We start from the raw sequence: 23237 nt of genomic DNA, 5'->3' as shown, positions 1-23237 counted from the left end.
GCTTTAGTCTTCCGCGCCGGTTTTCTCTACGTTTTTCTCTCGACTCCTACGGTTTTCTCTCGACTCCTTTTGGTGTTCGTGTTGCACAACGATCAAAAATTTGAACGTTTTGCAAACATACCATACAAAGGAGAATTATTGTGATTAAATAAATTTTCGTACTAAAGGAGGGTGGATGGGACGTCGTGGTCAGGGTGGGTCTCCAATTCGCAGCAACCTCCAAGCGGTGAGACCTGGGAAATCATATTATTTAATATACAATATATAATTATATCATTGCTAATGTCTCGCTAATGTCATTGATACAACTATATATTTTATAAGAAATAATATGAGCTAATTGGCTGCGAGCGCGATTATATTTTTCGTAGATAAAAATATTGTAATTTAAGATGTTGAATAATATTCTTGTTTCAATTTCTAAAATTATAATGAAGTATATTAGTTTAATTTTTTTTTTGTATCTTTTGAGTGATTTAATTTTATATATTCTTAAATTATAATATAATTAATGAGCAAAAACATTTTTGATCTTTTTGAAGATTATTTTTTAGATTATGTAATAAGTTCCATAAAATATCAATTTCTTATCTATAAAGTAAGATAAAAATATGATAAAAATTGGAAAATCAGTGCCATTTTTAAATACTTTGGCACAATGCTTTAAGTACAAATAGGAAGCAATTTAATGGAAGATTAAATGAAAGTTTTTTATATCTAGGCTATGTTATAGGTATGAGAATTAATCTTCGTTGCCTTTTCTCCAATAATAAATTAAATTAAAATTATGGTTTTTTAAAAGAGTAAATTAGAGTAAGAATTTAGATTTAGCTCCATCTCTTAAATACTTTCTAATGAAACTTTAATATTTACAAGATGGCGATGATTCTCAATTCTTATCTACTTTTGAAAAGATATCTTTAAGACTAAAGAGATGGCGTTAATGATCAATTCTATTTGCTCCTTGTTTACGTGCGTTCCATCTGATTTATTCTATAGATGGCGCTGATGCTACAATTTTTATCCTTTCTCTTCTATATTTGCTTTTGGCGCGTAGTTTCAAGATATTCAATGTCAAATTTTTTTTTTTATCTAATATAATATATTATAGAAAATTTTTTCTATGTATAATTATTTCTATGTAGAGATAAATAGAGAACCAAAGAAAATAATTTACTTGCTTCAATTCTTTGATTGGGACATTTAATTATTCCATTTTATCTAGATTTAGTGATTTGAAGATTATTAATGAAGATTATACAGTAAACAATATATTTCATTTTTTAATTTTATAAAAAAATATATTCAACAATTTAATCGATAGTGAAATAATTTTGAATAATAAAATATATATATTCAGTAAATTATAATTCTAAAATAAACGAAGTTAGCCTTGAACAATATTATTTTTTGCCAATTATTTATTTTCCAGTAATTTTCTGAACAGAACTGTTGCTGATATTTTATCAGACATAAAAAAAAAACAAAAGAAATAAAGAAACAAAGAAAACAATCAGTGGAATAACAAAAAAAAATTTGTCCGTTAAGGGTAGAAAGGTTTGAGAGTAGTGTTGAGGGTTAGTATTGTATGAGAAAGGATAATATAGGGTGAAAAAGGAGAGCGATGATTGGGCGGGGCAGAGGATGCGTGGTCTGGTCTAGCCCGGCCACATCCAGTCTGCCGCCGACTGCGTAGTTGCGCAGTATTGCCACTGAGTGTCGTGTGTGCTAGTAGAAGAGGATATAAATGGTATGCCGGTGCACGGGTCAGCACTGACTCTCTTTCTCCGGTCCTTTGTAAAACATCGTATCTCTTCGTTCTAGGGTCGTTCACCCTGAACGTGCTCGCGTTATCCTTCGAAATCCATTGTTTTTCTGCTGTGGTCTTCTTTCATCGCATTATTCATTCTGATTGAATTTCCAGCAAGTTTTCTGATACTTCTTTCTACGCCGAGAAACGTAAGCGATTCCTTTTCTGTTATCTTGCTGCCGAGATTGTTGTCACTTGCTTGCGCTCGAGGAAACTATATATTCCCTGTTTGATAGATAAGTTATTATAGAGAGGTTAAAAGGATGCGTGTTTTGAATTCGAGAATACTTGAACTTTGATAAATTTTTGAATTTATTGTTTGATTAATATGGATTATTGAGCAAAGAGGAATTGTTTAGGGTTAAATGGATGTCAATTGGTTGAAATTGAGAATTAGATTACTAGAAATAAAGTAATTTTAATACTTAATGTTTAATTATTTATATAAATGTTATTAAAGAGTATAGAAATATAAAATCGCAGATAATGAATTAAATAAATATTATTTGTTTCTTAAGACAGTAGTTTCTATAAATATTAGTTATTACGTTCTGTTTAACATTATTATTCTATTTAGCATTAATATTTTTAGATTAAATTAAAATAATTTTCATTGAAATATTTATTTATTTTTCGTTTAATTTAAAATCACATAAAAAATAATTTCAGAATAATTTCTTTTGGAAATAATACTTTTTTTTCAAAACTAATAATCAAAATCATGAATATTATGTATATGAATATTACGTAACATTATTCTACTGTGTTTTCTGCTATATCAAATTATCCTTGTCTCTATTATTCCTGGCAAGGCATAATATTTGAACTGTTTTTCTCTATAGTTTAATAAAATTTATTGTTTGTCATCCAATGTGTCATACAACTCGTATTTTGAATAAAATATCAACATTAAAATATTATAAAATATTAACATTAAAGATTAACATAAAATTTCGAAAAACTATTTGTATTTCGTTCATTTAGAATAAAAGATGATTTTGCATAAATAAATGGAAACTTTTTTTGAGAGATAATAATAATATCTCTAATAATTTCTGGATAAAATATTTAAACCAATTTAGATATAAAATTATTCGAATTGAATATTCTTTCATTGACTTTGGTCAATGTGAAAGAATATTGAATTTTTTAACTATAATAATATTATTTTCGAGTATTTTATCATTTTTATTTATTAGTTATTTATCATTTTTATTGATCATCATTTTCATCAATATAATTGATATGATTTTCCAAAGATAAACATTCTTATATTATTGCATTTTATATTCCCCGTAGTATTTTTATATTTTTCATCTTTGTTTTTTTCTATAAAATTGTTAATGATCGTTAATATTTTATATATTTTTATATATTCTGTATATATTTTATTTTCTTAAAAATAGAATTAAAAAAATATAAATACATAATTTTTTAAATTTTAATTTTAGAATTGTGATCTAATAATTGAATTTTCATATTTAATTCATATGTCTATGTCTATATTATTTGTCAAAGCAAAAACAAATGAGTAGAATTGATAATAGTAACGGAGATGTAATTTGGATTTATTGTTGAAATGATCGCCATAGAAAAACAATTCATCGAAAGATTTAATGCGATGTGGTAGCTAATTTCTTGCACGCATGATATTCGGTTTACTTCACCATCTATTTTTAATAGTACTCGAGCTAATCTGAAAATTTACTTTTGACAATGAAGATTTCCTTTTCACAATATAATCAGAATAAATAATTATATTCGGATAATGATTAATAATGGAAATAGATCATTAATCATTTTTATTCGAACTTTAATAAAATTTGAATTATTTTTAATACAAAGGAAAAAGAGAAATAGAGAGAGCATCATTTTTAAGCTAAAGTTATTTAAAATATTTTTAAATGTATGATATATATATATAGAAATATTATATGCATATATATATTTTATAATATATATATATATTATATTTTTTATTTTATTTTTTATATTAAAAAGTTTGAAAATATTTAATAATTAAATAATATGAATATTTTTAAATTTTATATTTTACGATATTATATATAGTGTAATTAATGATTTTACAATGTAATAAAAAAGTGCAGACTCATTTTCTCGATTTAATTAATATATTTTTATAGTTGTAGTAGTTTTCGTAATCTTGTATAAGTGGATAATAACGATCCTAATTAACGATTTGCACAACTTTTACAAACTTTGTAGAAGAATATTTAAATAATATATTTAGAATATTTATATAAAAAGTAAATTCTGAAAAAAATTCATATTTTTCCCTTATTATGATATTATCAGTTATACTATCTTTATTCTTAAAAAAATTATTCCTTAGTAAAAATTTTTTTTTTTGGATTATAAGTTCGACAATCATTTTAATTATCATTATAATTTTTAAGTTGTCATTATATTATTATATTATTAAATATAAATTAATTTGAAATTTACATATAATTGTATATAATTTTTATATAATNTATATATATAATTTTTATGAATTACATAATGTATAAAAAAATTGATTTATTTATGTTTTATGATTTGTTCTATATTAGTTATGAAGACTATTATTATAAAAGCGATGTATTAAAATTGAGAAGTGAGCGATGTAATTAAATTGAGAAAATATATATAATATTATATATAATTATAATTATTATAAATTACAAAAGTAATTTACAAAAATTAAAAAATTTGAAATAAAATACTTTAATGTAAGGAAAATATTTTTCATTACACTCTTTTTTTCTGTATATTATATATAGTATATATAGTATTATATTATATATAGTATTATTATATAGTATATATAATATCAAAAATTTTTTAAATTCAATCATTATTATATACATTATTATATACATCATTAAAATTAACATCAGAAAAATTTTTTTTTTTATAAAGAATCCATAGATTAACCAAGATTTATAACATCCTCCAAAACCACCCTTTACCGAAAAAATCGATAAAGGGGAGTTGAGATGGAGAGTGTGCTGGTAAACGTGGGTGGATTTAAACGAAGAGTATCGAAATTTATTCCGGAAATACGCGCATGCACTGCTTTTGCCAACTTCCCAACGAAATACTGAATAACTATATTGTATAGGTATATTATGTAGATATGTATATATGTCTATATTGAATGGTACATAGACACCACGCAGTAACGAGGCTATGTATCCTCTTTTACTTACATATGTATTGCATAATGGCCATATATATCACCTATGCACCTATGAAAAATAAAAATTCGCTTTATCTATCGATCCTTGTGCCCGTGGTACACGTGTACAATCGCGATTCATTCGAGCATTTCAACCGTTTTCCTTGTATTTGTAGAAAACGACAAAACATTTATCGCCTTTGTTACATAGCAGCTTTTTACATAGAAAAGTATATAGTACAAAGATATTTTAATAACTTTTTTTTCTAGTCTTTTTTTTTTCAATAGGAAATACTTGAGGATATTTAAAAAAATTTTTGTTTTTGATTTAAAAATAATAATAGATTTTTTAAAAATGATAATTTTGACGTTTTCTTTGCGATGAATTATAAATGAATTTTAGCGTTTCTAATAATATTTTATAGTAATTTTAATATTTTATAGTAATTTTAATGTTTTTAATTCAGAATATTGATTTTGTTTTTTTTTGAGTATTTTTTTATTTAAGATTTTTTAAAGATTGTTATAATTTAAAAAAAATATATATGTGTATATAACAGGATAGCTGTTTGTGCATATTTAAAAATTTTTTGTTTATATACGAAATAGACGAATTGAAAAATGAAAATCTTGAAAGTATTTTATATTATTTAGAAAATAAAATCGTAATAAGAAAAAGTTGAATAATTAATTTTTCTTCTTCGAGAAAATGTTTTTAAACAAAAATTTATTAATAATTAAAATTAAGTATTTAATTATAGCTATTTTAATACATTAGTATTATAAATTAATAATAATTTATAATAATATTACATTCAATAATTTTTTAAAGTTTTCTTACAAAACTTTGGTTAAAAATACATGACTTTAAGTGATTCATTTCCTCAAGAATTATTCATCGATCACGTCTGTGTATCGGAGAAAGCTAACAAAGTATACATATCCGAGAGAAGAGAACGGATTGTTTTATCAAGAAATATAATCATAAAATATTTCAAATTAGCAATCAATATTCAAATTAGCAATCATGTGAAAAAATCTTAGAAATAAATTGAAACTTATTTGTAGTTGAAAACAAAATGCTGAAAGGTATTTCTTAAAATGAAAATTAAATTTTTAAAATTTATAAAAATTGACTTGAATAAACGATATAGAGAAAAACAAAGAAAATTTATAGAATATAAATAAATAATAATATAAATAAATAATAATAATAAATAAAAAAATAATAATAATAAAAGCGATAAAAATTAATTTTTTTTTTCGATCATCAGAAGAAGATTTGTCATAAAATGTAAAATAAAATAAGTCTAATTCGTTAAGAAACGATAAGATAAAATGTGGTACACGTCCCTCAACGGTTGGCTACGTGTTATAGTAAAATTAATTTCATTATTGAAAAAAAAATCTGTTCAAATTCAGCAGAGTGTGAATTGAAATGAAACGATTCGAAAATATCATTAGAGAAATCCTTTGAACAATCATCGATTCTTGAAAGAAAGCAACGATGCTTGACGAACATTCACGCGTTTATTATCTTTTTTTTCTTCTCTTCTTTATAAAATGCATTGTGACATTGTATTTGATTCAATAGACATCAACTGAGTAACCTAAATCTTGTTAACCATACACAATTTTTTTTTTATTCTCTTTTGGAAAATGATTATTGAAAATTTTTGTTATAATTGATAAAAGACACGTATAATAATCTAGATTATGAGCATTTTAAGATAGAAAATAAAGAAAATAGAGGTAATGAATAATTCAGAATGTTTTAAAATTATGAGAGCAATTATTTTCTGAAAGATCACGAAGATAGAAATATTTTTATATAATTAAAATAATATATATTATATAATTACATTAAAAAAGAAGAAAAAAGTGTGTTTATATTTTCTAAAAAAATATTTTAAAAAATACTCAAATTAATCAGTAAGTCTTATTCAACATTTCTAAAAGAATAAACACATTCTCTAAAAATTATTATAATTCTATTAAAAAAATGTTAAATTGATAAATTAATTTTTTTACTTTTTTAAAAAATTATTTCATTATAGATATGTTCACTCATTCTTTAAGTAGAATAAGACGATATTAAGTCAGACTGTGCATCCGCAATACTTGGCTTCATTCGATTCATAGAGAGGAAGTGACGTCTTTCATTTTCTTTAAATTTTTTATCTATGTATAGATTCGTTATTCAAATGTCTAATTTATATATAATGCGTAAATATTTGATTTGATATGTTTTTGTTTCTTTTTTTTTTTTTTTTAAATTTTTGTTTCGATATTTTTTGCTGTTTCACCGCGTTAATTTTAATTTGGATTTTAAAAATCCAATAATTTTGTAATTACTATCATCCGATACGAATACATATTCATCTATCGTTAGAAATATCGCTCGATACATGCGATATAAAATATATATCAATCAGTGCATATTTATATGGTATGATATTGCATTGTTTTTGATAAATAATTGTTCCAATTATTTATCGGTTAAATCGTATCGAGTTTTAAAAATATTTAAAATAACATTTCATCTTGACATCAATAAAAAAGATTCATGATATATTTTTAAATATATTTTTAAAAATATAATATTATTTTTAAAAATATAATTTTGTTTTTTTAAAAATTTGATATATTTTTTGATATTAAAAAAATTAAAATATTAAAGATATTATATTTATATTCTTTGAGATAAGAAAAGTATTTTATTATTTGAAATATACTTTGTTAAGTATGAGAAATTTAAGATTGATGGACGCGCAACGATCAAAATTTAAATTTCGCGCTCCTAAGATTGAGGCGTAAAACTTTCAATTACTTTTTGATTTAATAACAAAATTTTAAATAAGGAACAAAGTACTTTTAAATTAGAACAACAAGAACAATTAGAACAAAAAATTAATATAAATATTGATCAATTTAAAATTGTTTTAATAATTAATATCTTGAAAAATATTTCAATTAACTTGCTAAATTTTGTTTTTACAGTATTGGTCAATTATTATTCTCTCTCTCTCTCTTTTCTCTCTCTCTCTCTCTCGGTTTCTATTCTTCTATCAACGAAAATTGAGAGATCAAGTAAGAAGATATTTAACGAATAGGGATGGATAAAGTGGTGTGACCTTAAATGAATCAAGAGGACAGTATCTAGCAAGTTGAGAAAAGAAGAAATTTCGTTGACAGAAAGCATAGGATTAAGTACAAATGGCTACGCCACCGGATTCACCGGGACCGGAAGAGGCCCTCTTCGACTTCGAGAGTACAAGAACCAGACAACAGACTACAAGACCGGTTGCCCTTGAGGAATTGCTCCGACAAACCAAGTTCTCTAGGCAAGAAATACGCGTGATGTATCGTGGCTTTAAACAGGTATATTGAATCCGAAAATATAGCTAGTGATACAGAGTTGTGATTCCTGGAACAACAAATAAGGATGTGAATCATACTTGGCTGGTGTGATCACTTCTCAATTACCCTCGTGTAGGTTACGAGTTGAAATTTTATCTTTAAACAATGAGAAACAATTTAAATTCAGGGGCTTGTATTTTTGTAAAAAGTTTCTAAGTTTGATTTATTTGAAAACGAAGTCTAAAAAAAAAAAATGGTAAAAAGTTATTTTTAAACGTGAAATCATCCATTTGCTACTTTTTTAAACTTATTTTTATTCCAACATTATATTTTGTTTAATTCTATATAAATTAACGAATTCTTTTAACGAATTTAAATATCGAAATTAAGAAGCGAATTCACTATATTTGTTTCACTTTGAAAGTTTTTTCAAGAATCATAACTATTCTTTACTTATGCTCTTCAAAGTTAGTTTTTCCATAGTGATTTGAGATCAATTTTCAGCATGATAGTATGCCAGTGAATTTTCTTTATAGAGTGAATTTGATAATAATAAAATTTAATATAATAATAATTCTTAAAACTTTAAGTAGAGATTATTATCTTGCATCAATTTTTTTGTAAAATAGATACAATTGTAACATATTATATTTCTTTAACTAGACAATTATATCACTGGCTTGCCATCAATTTTCTTTCATAATTTTATTTGCCATGAATATTCATGACAAGTGTAAACGTTATAGAACTTTGAATATCTTTCTTTTCTCTTCCATTATATATGTCATATTTATTTTTTTTGAAAATATTTGAAAATATTCTTTAACAAATCATGTGTCATTTGTGTATTATTATTTCAGTTATTTCTAAAATATAAATATTTCCATAAACAGCAAAAATAGGATAGATAGATAGAAAAAGAATGGATTTAGGGGATTTAAAAGATAAAGTGAATTTTTTTATAACTTTTTTGACCAACGATTTATTTTTTAAACGAAGTCTTTCAATTTATAGGTTATACATGTTAAGAGATGAAAATAGATAATTTATGCAATAATTTAATCAACAATTTTGTATGCAATGCCAATGTTTTCTGTGACAAATATGGCCTTGATATTGAAACAATTCGCGCTTTATTTTTGCTATAAATGAAAATTAGAAGGAAAATGCCATGCCAATGTCGTGTCACTCATAAAGTATTTACACAGCGTTTTGAGGGTAATTAATAAAAGCGATAATTATTTCTTCTCGAGTTCAGGTTTTCTTCAAGGTTGATGTTGTTTCTATATAAACATCGAAAGTAATCAAGGCAGGTCAATATGATAGTTCAAAATACTTGTTGTTTTAATCTGATTTAACGTGTTAGATTGTTTTTTTTTTTTAATTAATTGATTGAAAGAAATTTTTTCAAAATGTTAAAATATTCATGGAATATTTTTGGTTTTCTGAAAACCAAAACAAATACAAAATTTAATACATACAAAAATATTGATTAAAACTTATTTATTAAGTTAAAAACAATTTTATATTAGACAGAATAGTTATATAAAAGAAAAAAAGCAAAATATTAGAATTATTTTAGAATTTAGAAGAAATTTTCTGTTATTTTTAATATTTTTAATATTTTATATTTAATATTTTGGCTTTATGAATTTCATAATGAAAGTAAGATATTTTTGGTCATCTTTCAAGAAACACCCAAGTTCATTCTTTTATTTTACTAATAAAATAAAAAAAATTTTAGTCAAAAGAAATAGTATTTTATGTTAAATGTTTAATTTTTGGAACATGTTCAAAGTTGCTCGTCCACATATCTTCTATTGAGAATATAACTTTTCAAACAAATGAATTTGGAACTGTAACAAAACCACCTGTATATTTCACAATAATTTATCGAGTTAGATAGAACTTTCTATTCTTCAACTAGAATTTATCCACATTACAGGATGTCTATCTCATTTGAATAAACCAAGAATAAATTCAACATATTAATCTTTTTGAAAAAAACATTTTCATTCATATAAAAACATTTTTTTCTATATTATAAATTTTTTATTTAGTATTTTAAAATACACTTAATATAAATTATCAAGATTGATGTAAATAATATTTTTATTAGTTTTCTATTGTATTTTCTAATGTTCTTGTTATCTTGTTGTCATTTTTCTTTATTTCTTCCAAAAGTTTTAAAAATATTTATTTATGTTCATCAATATTCAAAGAAATTAAGAAAAAGAAAAGTGACATTCTTTGGTAAATATATATATATATATATATATATATATATATATATATATACACACATATATATTATATTAATAATAATTTTATTAAAATCTCTATTATTCTTTACTTTTTGGAATTGTCAATATTTTAATGCATGAATAGTATTATAATAATGTTAGAATAGTATTTTAATGCATGATTCTTTAATGAATTCAATTATCGATATAAATCATTCATCAAACTCTTTGATTTTTTATATCTATCAATAGATATAACTATAATATGAAGTAGACAATGATAATTTGTCGATAAATATTATATTATTCGATAAATTCGTATTTTAACGTGTATACACGTGATTCAGTTTGTATTAATGCAATCAATTTCCAGCAAACATTAAAAGCTTTCTTTGTATAATATGTGCAGCATCTTAATTAGAACATTTCGAATGGATCGATACATTGATCATATCATCAGTTGTTTCATAGATGGAATATAATGAATGGAAAATAGATATATAAAAATACATATTTATATAAAATGTTTTTGCAACTAGTCTATTAATGTTCAAAATTGTGAATTGTATATATTTCTTTTTCTTTAGTTTCATTAGAAAATATATAATTTTTAACTTTTCCAACTAAATATCATGTATAGTACTATCGATCTGAACTTTATGCTCTTACTGACCTAAAAGTGTGTCACGACGATTACTATTTCATGAGACGCTGTAAAGTTTCGAAATTCTACTGAAAGTTTTCGAACAGACATATGACTCGACTTTCAATCATCCATTTCACTGAAAGATTATATATATATATATAACAAGACGTACTTTGGAAGATTTGAATTATTAACAGGAAAAGAAGAGCATTTTGATATAAAATTATGAATTGAATATTAAAAGAAATTATAATTATAATATAAAGATAGAAGAATTGAATGATTTTATTAAGTGTAACATCTAATTTTTCATTTATGTATTTTGTCACATATTTTTTTTAATTCAATTATCATAAAATAATTTTCTATATCATTTTCAGAGATATTTTTCTTGTATTGCATAAGTATTTATACTCATTTATATATTCTCTTTCTTTATTTGTAATTTATTTCATAAAGATGTCTTTACTATATTTTTTATTATTCTTAAAAAGGATTTAATATTTTTAAAAAAAAAATTTCCATGTTTCTCCTTTGTTCTCATATTAAAGAGAATATTTAAACATAATTAATTAATTATTAAATTAAAAATAAAAAAAATTAAATTGCCTCCTAGGAAAAGACTATCGGTTTTCTGAAAAGATCGAAAGGTTGAATATCGTACTTCTGTCGCAGCCACTTGTAGACAAGCATTTACACGCGACGCGAAACTAAAAGCCCTGAGTCTAGAACGTTTTATGTGTATGGCGAAAAAAGCTCGGATTTTTTGAGAGTTCCTTAGATGTTTTAATTGCGCTATTTCGTCACTATACGCTTGCCACTCGAGCCGTTAAGACTGGCAATTGTGTCAAGAGTGTGCGTTTGCACGATAATGAAAATGTCTGTGCAAAGTATTGCAAGAATGTGCACAATATTTTTTCAAAATAGGTCGAAATAGGTCAATGAACAAAAAAATATTATCTAAAAATTTGAAATTGCGTATCATTCCACATATATGTCTATAAAGTTATTAATTTTGTGAGTAAAAATTTTCATTATAAAAATTATAAAAGTTTCATTATAAAATTGAGTCATATTTCTACATAATTATGTACATAAATACAGACATACATGTATATATATATATATATACATACATATATATATATATATATATTTATTTTATAAAATTTTTATTTTAGTTATCAGAAAAATAAATAAAAGTTTTAATTGAGTTAAATTAAAAATAAAGTATTCATATTTTATCTTCACGGAAAAATCTAATCAAATGTATTTTCTATAATATTGATGTATAATTGATTAGTGCAAGTTCGATATTTTCTATTCCATAGCTTCTTTGTCGAAGAAAGAGTTATTGAAGAAACACAACATCTTCATTGTTTCCCTTGTTCTTTCTCTCTCGATCTTGAGTCTTGGGAACTAGAAGTCTTCTTCTTTCTCTTTTTTTCAATGAAAGCGTAAAGGTTAGGCGAGTATTACCACGCTCGTCCTATTGAACTCGATTCTATTTAAGGGAATATGGCGGGAGTGAGTGTGTCGGTATCTAGTGGAAATCGAAGAAGGCCGACACCAGAGGCCGCGTCGAGGCCGGGACCTTGGCGTTTAGAAAAATTGTAAGTACTTATTTAGGCCCATATAATAACATTCATGAAGATCGATAGTATAAATGAAATTTTCGCTAAATTGTCGCTTTCTCGGATATATCTTTGAACTTTCACGCATTTCTCTAAATTATTGTAGTTTATTCTGTTATAATCATATTCTAGATAATCAATTTTAGTTTTTTTACGAATTCTTACATTAAAATTTATGTAAATTTTCTTTTGTCAATAATAAATAATGATTGGTTCAAATGAGATATGAATTGAAAATTTAAAAAATATTGTTTGATTATAATATTGATATTTTATGTAGAAGAATTTAAAGAATATATATTTAAATCCTGATATTAATTTTGATATATATTTTCTTTTATATTGTCTTAAAAATTTAAATCTAAAAAAAGTATTTAATATTATATATTTTTTAATTTAGAAATTTACGTATTATTTATGGAAATATATGTATATTTTTTAGTTGAAAAAGTAGAAACAATTTTTTTTTATTTGTTCTTGTTATATTACATGAAAAAACAAACAATGTTGTAAATAGAGGTTAATAAGAACTATACTTGTATACTTGACTGAAGAATCCAATGTTTCTAAAATTCACTAATCTCTTCTTTAATTCAATTCGATTCATTTCATATTTTATGAAAGTTTCATCCATCTTTGTCCATCTTTGCATCTTTGTTATTTAATATGCAAACATTATAATTGTGTACTGTTAACAATATATGTTACATATTAATTTCAATAGTAACTACTGCTTCAATTACAATTCACATGTCAACTGAAATTCTAATAAGGGGAATTTCGATATTCTCTTGAGAGAATAGAATTCAATAGCACTGTTCCATGTAATTGAAGTGTATATCTTCATAATTTACTTTCTCAATAAATATAAAGATAATGTATTATAAGTAATTATATGTTAATTTTGAACATATAATTATTAAAAAAACATTTAAATAATTGAATTATAAATTTGTGTTTAATACAATTATTTTTATTAAAAAATTAAAATTAATAATACTCTTTACGCATTTAATTATATCTTAAATTACATTTCTCATCTCAGCAGAGCGATTAAATTATCGGAAATATGTGAACTTCCGTTGTAAATATCAAATTAAAAAAGTGAAAATCGATTTTTAATGTCAGAATTTCATAATTGATAGTTGCTTTCTGTAAGATATAACGAAGGAATTTATTTTCTTCGAGCATAAATATGAAAGATATTTCAAAGAAATTATGAACTATAACCTCTTGATAATCGATAAAATTTTATGATCTCGATCGGTTGACCAAATATTATATAAAATATGGGAATTATTTTTATGCAAAAACATATCGCCATTTTTTAAATATAATCCAAAGATTCAATATAGTTGATTTTTTAATTTAATTAAAATTTTTTTTGAAAATCATTATATTTATTCCAATTTTACATCAAAATTTAAACAGTATATTTTCTATTATAAAAGTTATTATACATATACATTTAAAAAGATATATATTTAGGAAAATAAAATAAAAATAATTTTATTTCAATTAATTTTTGAATAAAATTATAAGTCAGTATTATGATTAATATAGGTAGAGAGTGTATCATTTTAATTGATTTTTAATAAATATTATAAAATATATGTACAATATCTATTGGAATATTCCTCTATTCAACTGAAATATTAATAATATGTTTGGTATTTCAAATATATATCTATCTAATATCTAATATGCAAAAATTATTGCAATTAAATAATATTAAGTAAAATTATAAAGTAATGTGCTTTTTTTAAAAATTAATAATAATTTATATTTTAAATTTCATAATTTTTATATGATTCAATCTTGAAATCATTTTTTTATATTTCAATACACAAAAGCACAATACTGAACCAGATTAAATATATTTTCCTCACGAAAAAGAAATAATCGAGGAAAAATATTCCTAGGATTGCACGAAACTGGATCTTTTATTTTTTTCCGACAACCGTTTGTCTTAATAATGAAAAAAGTCTTAGCACTGGCCCACTTTTGCTGCAATTTACCGTACTCACGATTCTCGCATAACTTCTTCGAAGTAGTTGCACGCTCGTTGCACTGCTCTTTTGTTGCCAACTCTTTCATTAGTCCTTCTCCATTGCGACGATCATTTTCTTCATACTTCCTCAGGCAATGGATGAACATTTAGGTGGAATGGAGACATTATCATTGAATATTATGCAGAAATGTTAATTATTCTATTAATATTGGAATTCTTCCTGTACTTGCTTTGAATGCATCCAATCAATTAAGTTTAACGAATTTTGATCATTTTAATATAATATTAAGAAATTTTAAGAACATATTAAATAGAAGTATATACAAAATAAAATGTTTGTTTATAATTTGTATTATTTCTTTTTATGCTATGTTTTCTATTTTATGCTTTTTTTCTTTTATATATTTCTTATATATATATATTATCTTATTTTTAAATTGAATTTTTTAATAATAAATTTTTTATAATTTTTTAATATAATTATTTTTATATTTTTTTTTATCTCTTTCATTTATTACTCTTGATTTTTATTTTTTGTACATAAGTTTGCATTTTATTATTAATTTTCTTATTTTTTGAGCTTATATATTGAATATATTATTGTTGAGTACTTGTTTAAAAATAGACACATCGCTGGAAATTCTTTGTGATTCTTCAAGCATCTGTTTCGTATTCTCTTTCAGTTTCTTTAGTTTATTTCTTAAAAATAACAAAAATCAGAGATCAAGTATCGTATTAATAAAATATATAACTTTTTCTTACCTCATTACACTCTCGTAGATAGAATTTTCTGATTTTTTCGAGAAATTACACATTCGAGCTTTGAATTCCACTATAAACGGAATTTCCTTCAGTGCTAAGTCAATTGTCTCTCCAACTAAAGTCACATTATATTATTCGTTTATTTTATATACAAATTATTTTATATACAATATTATTATTCTTTAATCAATGAATATTTGAATAGAAAATTGATTTATAAAAAATAAAATAAAGCTAAAATTCAGAATATTGAATCAGAATTTAAAAAATTCTATTTTAAAATTCTGAATGTATTTATCAAAACAATTTATCAAAAAATATTAATTTTTTTTTGATTTTATATGATTTGATAATATATTATATATATTGAATTAAATATGTTTTTAATATATTACATTCAAAATAAATAATTATAAATTGTTTAAATTTATTTTTTAATTTTTCTTTTTTTTTACTTTTAACTATCTACGTAATTTATACACTATAATTAACAAAAGAAATTTTTTTTTACTGGAACATATCTCACTTTTTTCATTAAAATCGTTGTTCGACACATCGATACTTAAATTTTCGAAATTGATGGAACCGGAAATCAATATATCGGCCAGTGCCATACCCCCTGCAGCTTCTATTTTGCAAGCACTCAAATTGAGAACTTCCAAACTTTCGTTTCTTAACAGAACTAAAACAAACACAGACAATGAACTCTTGGGAATGCAATTTCAATCTGTTCTTTGCCTAAGATCACTTCTTTGAAAATTGTATAAGCCTTACTAAAATCAAGTTAGTTTGTACAAGTTCTAGACAAAGATCTACATAGATATAAGGAAATTGTTCAATTGTAAAATTTTTTCAATTATTCAATGAAATAAGTAATAATAATAAACATTTTTGTTTTAGGAAAAAATAAATCTAAACAAAAAACAGCGATGAAATAAATAAGGATTAATTTTGCAATATATTCATAATAATTATTATAAATATTATTTTTTTTATTATATTAAATGCCCTATATATATATTCTATGCATTTATGTAAGTTATATATGTAGTTATAAATCATGGAAGATTAACTATTCGATGAAATGCAAAAGCCAAACAAAAATCCAGGGTAACTTCCGGCGAGAGATTAATGGAATGGAAGTCGAGCACAGTGTTTGTTCTATGGGATACAATCGCCTTTCGATACAGTAGACAGTTTAAATATTGACTCATAAGAGGATAAAGTTAGTAACCCAATACCTTGTACACTTACGGGCACATATGTGAAACATCCCGTTGTCTAGCAAAGGGTTCATCCCTAGATTCAGAACTTTAAACATTATCGTGTTCTCCAACTTTAGCATCCCATAAATTATGCCAGCAACTCCTTCCGGTCCTATGTTATTGTTCTCCAAATTCAATACCTTCAACTTCTTGTGCAACAATATGAATTCACCAATTGCCTGAGCTCCTACGTTTCCCAGTTTGCAATGAGAGAAATTTAATTCTTCTATCTGTGCTTAAAAACATTAAAAATATAATATGAGGAAATTTATTAAAAAAATTGCTCGATAAAAAAACATTATGGAAAAGCATATGGAAGCATTATAAAAAAAGAAGAAAATTATTTGAAATATTAAGAGAATGTGTAGATATTGAAATACAAAGTATTATAAAAAAATGGATGATTATAAGGTAGAATTCTTAAAAAAATTATAAATTATATTTTTTTTCTTTTATATTATTTTTCTAAGTTTATTACTATATGCATAATACGAAGAACATTAAAAAATTATTTAAAATATGCAATTCTTTTTTAGATTTATCATAATATTACGAACATTATGGTTTTCCACCATTCCCTGAAGAAGAGCTGCAATACGTAATTGGTCCACATTGCTCCTAGTTAAACTAAACTTCTTCAATTTCTCACAAGCTTTAATCCCACGACCAAGACCCAGACAATCTTCAATGGAAATGCTTTATTTTTTTTTATTTTTTTTATTTTCAGTTATTTATCTATTTTATTACATAAATCAAATTTTAAGAAATATGCTATAACTTAGAAAAAGAACTCACTCAAAATCTTTCCATTCGAAACCGTCGTTCATATAAATCTGTCCAAAATTAATACGAATTTCCGTAAGATAAGGAAAACGTGGTAAAATAATTTCTAATGGGATGTGATTAACGGGATATTCTGTATCTTTTTCACAAGGGTCTTCGTCGTTTAAAGATATCCTTGTTTTCCTGTGATATTTTAAGCAAATAATATATTGATTACATAACATAAAAACTTGTAAAAAGAAAGATTTTAATTTTTGAAACTTTATATGATCGAATAATAGTTATTTTTTTTAAATTCTTTTCAAATTATTTGGCTCTCTTTTTTTTATAAATATATCTATTTCTTTTTTAAATACTTATTTATATTTTCTATTTGTTTATATTTTATATTTTAAAATAAATTTACCTACCTTGTAGGTATGAGAGAACGTATCTGTATGGTATGCACGTATTTATGCACGAGATCGATCATTTTTTCGCATTCTTCCTTTTGCGCTTCGAAGAAAGTTGGATCGAGATTCTCCAAATATTCGCCAAAAATACCCTCGCAATAACGTCGTCGCCAACAATTACCATGCATAGATAAATCGTTGTGTTCCCATCTAAAATAATTCCAATCTTTTCATGTTTTCGCATTTAAATTTTTAGGGTCACATTTAAAATAAACTAAAAAGAAATTTCTTTATGAAAATTCCATAATTCTCATGTTGGAAATGTGTGTATTGAATAGAATGCTTAAGAGGATGTTTGTTGAAAGATTGCCAAGCAAAATTAATAGAATTGATGCTGTATAAAATGCATCATATACCTATAGTAATATATATGTATAATTAAATCTACTTTTTAGTTAGTAAATTAAATTTGAAATTTGATGTTTTTATGAGGATTTGAGAAATTTTTTTTTTAAATTTCTGAAAAAAAAAGAAATTTCTGAAAAAAGAGAAAGAAATTAATTAAGAATTTCTTTTATCGAGAAAGATACTAATCACTATTTCTAAATTAGATAGAATTAAATATTTTTTTTGTTTTTCTATTTAAAATTTTTCAATTTCTTATTTTCCTATTTTCTTTCTCACTATTATTTTATTTCTATTCTTATTCTATATTTTTATTGAAATTTTTTTTTATAAAATATTTTAATATTTTTATTTCCGAATTTATTATTAATTTTTTATTTTATAAATTTTCAATTTTCTTACTATTTTTCCTACTTTTTTCCCATTATTTTTCTATTACTTGACTGCAAAGTTAAAAGTTTATAAAATTCTAAAAAAAAAAATTTAAATTTCTAAAAAACATATTTAGTAAGATTTTCGATTACAACTATTTCACCTAGCTTTCGAGCAACGTTCCCAATAATATTCGTCCTCAATTTTCTTTATGGTCAATTCAAATGGCAAATCGGTAGACAAAATTTCTATTAGCTCATTTCTATCCTCGCATGTCGGTAATTCTTCCAGTATTGGATTTCTTTTCCATTCAGAGGCTATAACACGAAGAGCAAGGGTCTTCAAGCTCGGAACTCTGTCCACGTCCCAGTAAACATCTTCCGACCGAATTGTTCGTTCAGTCTCGGTCGGTAATTGTATCGTTTCATCTGAACATCTTTTAAAAAGATATTAATATTAAATATATTTTCTTATATTATTAATCTTAAAAAAATATGATTATAATAAGAATTTTTAATAATTTAAAAAAAAAGAAGTCTATAAAATATTTAAAAAATTAGAATTAGAATATTAAAAAATTATATAAGATTAAATAATTTTAAATAAGATTTAGAAATTTGAAAATTATGAAATTTAGCTGATTAGACAATTAGAAAATTATAAAAAATAAAATAAAAAACTTACCGGTATGTTTCAAACACATATTTCGGTATAGTGTATGGAATTTTCATTTTTGTTGCTTCTTTTATGCATTATATTCATACATATACAAATATCCACTTCGATTCATTTCCTTCTTATTTTCACCATTTTATGATCTGTTTCAAATAAAATTTATTATTGCCAACGAAAACTTCTTTTTCCAATGAATTAATATATTTATTCTTTCTATTTTTCATAAATATTTATTTTTTTTAATTAAATTAATATTCATATTGATATATTTTTAGGAATGTCCAGAAGGTGTAGTGCACGAAGATTTATTTAAGGATATCTATGCAAAATTTTTCCCCCATGGCAGTAAGTTTTAATTAAAGTTCCTTATCTCTTGAATAATTATTGAGAAATTATTTTAATATTTATTTATATAAATTGCAGATTCTAGTCTTTATGCTCATTATGTGTTTAAAGCGTTCGATGTTAACTGCAATGGTGCCATGAATTTTAGGGTAATTTTTATCTTTCTCTTATTATTTCTTTTTAAAAATTTTCTATTTTTTTTCATAATTTTTTAATTTTAAAATTCACAATGTTATTTATTTATCGATTTTAATTAATCAATTCTTTAATTTTTTATTTATTATTTTTTTATTTTTTAATTTACTTTTTTATAATAAAAAGAAAAAAAAATTCAAAATGATATTTTTTTCAGGATCTTCTCGTCATTTTATCGACTTTGCTACGAGGAAGTATCTACGAGAAATTACGATGGATTTTCAAGCTTTATGATATAAACGGTGATGGCTGCATCACCAGGGGCGAGTTATGGGAAGTAGTGATTGCGGTACATGAGCTCATGGGTCGACGACATCATGCTGAAGAGGAAAGAAAAGCGAGGGAGCAATTGGATAGGGTATTCAAGAAGTTTGACTTAAACCAAGATGGTATAATAACGATCGAAGAATTTATGGAGAGTTGTTTAAGGGTACTAATGTTTTATTTCACTATTATCATTTTTTTAAACAATATCGTTTTTTCATATATTGTTTGTCAATAACAAAAAATACTATAAGCTACTCAAAAAACTTTGAGTAACTTTTATTTTATTAAGATATAAATATAAGAATAACTATTAAAATGAAAATTTAATTATAATAAATGATATGGTAATACAATATGATTAATAAAAATAATTTGTTTAGGATGACGTGACTACACGATCGTTGGCAAAGTTTGATTACGCGTTTTGATCTCCGGAGAAGGAAGAGCCCCCGGTGATGACCACGACAACGCCACCAACGCCGCCAACGCCGCTCTCTACTACTACAACTACCTTTTCACAATCCCAATCGCCTTCACCACCGCCGCCGTCCTACTCTTTGCTGCCACCTATTCCACCGCCTTTGCCTTCTCAACCACCTCCAGGTTATACCGTTCAAGATCAAGAGCTTTATATGCTCTTAGCAGCGCACTGGTGGAATCAACCGGAGGCTCCGCTCTTTTGCTAAGGGTAAACAATTTGATGAACTTGTTATTTTTGTTCTTATTTGAGATATATATATATATATATATATTTTTCAATAATATAATTATAAGTGATAGAAATATAATTTGAATAGAAATAAATTTCAATTAGTTTTAGGTAGTATAATTAAAAAAATAAATAAAAAATACATAATTAATAGCATTTATTAATACATATTTAATTAATTAATACATATTTAATAGCATTTTATAAGAAATATTTGAAATAGACTTCTATTAAAAAGAATTAATAAGATTAGAAAACAAATAGAAAAAATAATGAACTAAATAAGAGAAAAAAAGAATTAAATCTCAAGAAAAAAGCAAATATTTTTTTAATAGAATTCAATATAATCTGAAATGTTTCAATTTTTTTCCAGGATAGGATAAAATATGATTCCCAAATTCTACAGTCAAAAATTCCAATTTCAAGAAAAATAAAGAATATTTAAAAAAAAAGCAAAAAAAGACAAAAATAAAAAAAATCAAATTCTTAAAAATCTTGTAAGTTCAAGAATTTAATCATGCTCGTAATCAATAGATGAACGAGCTACATGTATTTCTTCTTGCAGAAGAATTATTTTATGTCACGTAAAGTGAGCGTTAAACTATAATATCCAAACTATAATGGAAAAAAAATACTTCCTTTGGGAGAGAGGAGGTAAACGACTTGTCAATTGTGGAATTGAGATTAAAAACTCGAGTCAAAAATTATCATGAGATAAAATTAAAAAAAAATATTTCAATAAATTAGAAAAGCAAAAATTAAATCGATTAATATATTATAAAGAAAATATTAATAATTTTCGAAGAAACAAAAATATTATGGAAGAAACTATTTAAGAATCTGACATTACACTGAAGAAACGTTGAAAACATTGAAACGAAATGAATTCGAAATGAAACAACATTTTGTCTTGTTTCACTTCCGTGCCAAATTCTGAAAACCTATTTTATTTCTTTCATAAGCGATGGAAGGACGTATGGCTGTGTATACGATTGAAAGACAATTTTATCTTTATAATTAATATGAAAAATAATGGAAATGATGAAATGTTTATTAAATATTGATCTGAAGAATAATTAATTATGCACAGGATATTTCTTAAATTTTTATTGAAAATAATTTTTCATAAATCAAATAATGAATATTTGGGAACAAATGAAATAAAAAATTTATCAAATATATATTCTTATATTCTTTTATTCTAAAGATTTTCTACGGATGAAAGTTATATTATTATGTAGAAAATTATTAAATTTTAAATTTTATTAAATTATTAAATAAATGGCTAAATTAAAGAATATAACTCTTTGATTCAAATCTGTTGATAAAAATTTTAGCGAAATATAATTAATTTGAGCAATATTTCCTTTACACATACAGGTGTAGCCAGAATTATATTAAATATAATACCATTAAAATTTGAAAGCTAAAAATGTGAAAACTGATTGTGTAAAAGAAAAAATCAAAATAATTTCAAATTTATTAAAGATCAGTAAGGATGATATAAATGATTAATCAAAAATATTTAAAAAATACATGTATTCGATATGTGTAATTTAACAATTATATTTTTTTGAAGGATAATTTCTTTTTCCAAATTTAGATTTTATCACATAATAAATTTAATAATATTCTGTGCTTGATAAAGAAGCTATATTTCTTCGAAGAAATACATATTGATTTTGTATATGAACTTATATGAACAATTTACATATTAAAAACTTCTTCAGTATGCAACGAGCATTCGGCGATAGAGCCTTAGAAATGTTAAAAAGATTGAATTTTCTATTGGAATAATCTCAAATAATTTAAGAAGAGAAATAAAAAGGTATACGAACACAATGTGGTTCTCCTGAAAAAGGAGCAGAACGATATTCTGCTTTATCATATTAATTATATACACTATATATAAATGTGTGTATCTTATACATATAAAGTCTATAGGGTTCAACCATTTTAAAAGTCATTTAGAATTATATCGTAGATATAAGTGATAACCAAAAATCAGTTTTCTAATATTGATTGTTGGTTGAAAACAATTTTCATACAAACATATAAATAAGCAAACATTAAAGAATATTATTAAGATTATATAATATTATTCAATAGAAAATAAAGGAATGTTTCTATAATTATCTATATTCTGCAAAACGAAACACCAAATTGCAATAATCACTTAGTA

General features: G+C 23.8%; 2 protein-coding genes across 4 annotated transcripts; one reads left to right on the top strand and one right to left on the bottom strand.

Annotated features, from left to right (window-relative positions):
• The first annotated feature begins 1313 nt into the window (after positions 1 to 1313).
• On the top strand, positions 1314 to 20908 carry LOC122711469 (Kv channel-interacting protein 1). 3 transcript variants are annotated; one of them, XM_043930273.1, is made up of 6 exons: positions 1314 to 1750; positions 7992 to 8372; positions 19815 to 19884; positions 19963 to 20033; positions 20237 to 20509; positions 20727 to 20908. In XM_043930273.1, exons 2-6 carry the CDS (start codon positions 8208 to 8210, stop codon positions 20772 to 20774), a joined length of 627 nt encoding a protein of 208 aa, XP_043786208.1. In that variant the 5' UTR covers positions 1314 to 1750; positions 7992 to 8207; the 3' UTR covers positions 20775 to 20908. The 3 variants fall into 3 exon arrangements, with proteins under 3 accessions (XP_043786208.1, XP_043786206.1, XP_043786207.1); XM_043930271.1 differs by having other exon boundaries at positions 1314 to 1959; XM_043930272.1 differs by lacking the exon at positions 1314 to 1750 and having other exon boundaries at positions 7623 to 8372.
• LOC122711468 (dynein regulatory complex subunit 5) lies at positions 15467 to 19677 on the bottom strand. Its single transcript, XM_043930270.1, has 9 exons — positions 19549 to 19677; positions 19028 to 19300; positions 18106 to 18297; positions 17708 to 17878; positions 17470 to 17608; positions 16902 to 17142; positions 16174 to 16329; positions 15648 to 15762; positions 15467 to 15584 (listed from the first exon to the last, which is right to left on the bottom strand). The coding sequence occupies exons 1-9, from the start codon at positions 19593 to 19595 to the stop codon at positions 15467 to 15469; spliced, it is 1452 nt and encodes a 483-aa protein (XP_043786205.1). The 5' UTR covers positions 19596 to 19677.
• Positions 20909 to 23237: the final 2329 nt, after the last annotated feature.

Source organism: Apis laboriosa, unplaced genomic scaffold, assembly GCF_014066325.1.
Source record: "Apis laboriosa isolate Shangri-la unplaced genomic scaffold, ASM1406632v1 scaffold170_cov151, whole genome shotgun sequence".
Classification (NCBI taxonomy): Eukaryota; Metazoa; Arthropoda; class Insecta; order Hymenoptera; family Apidae; genus Apis; species Apis laboriosa.
The sequence above is the reverse complement of the archived record's forward strand: the minus strand, read 5'-3'. Positions and strand labels throughout refer to the sequence as shown.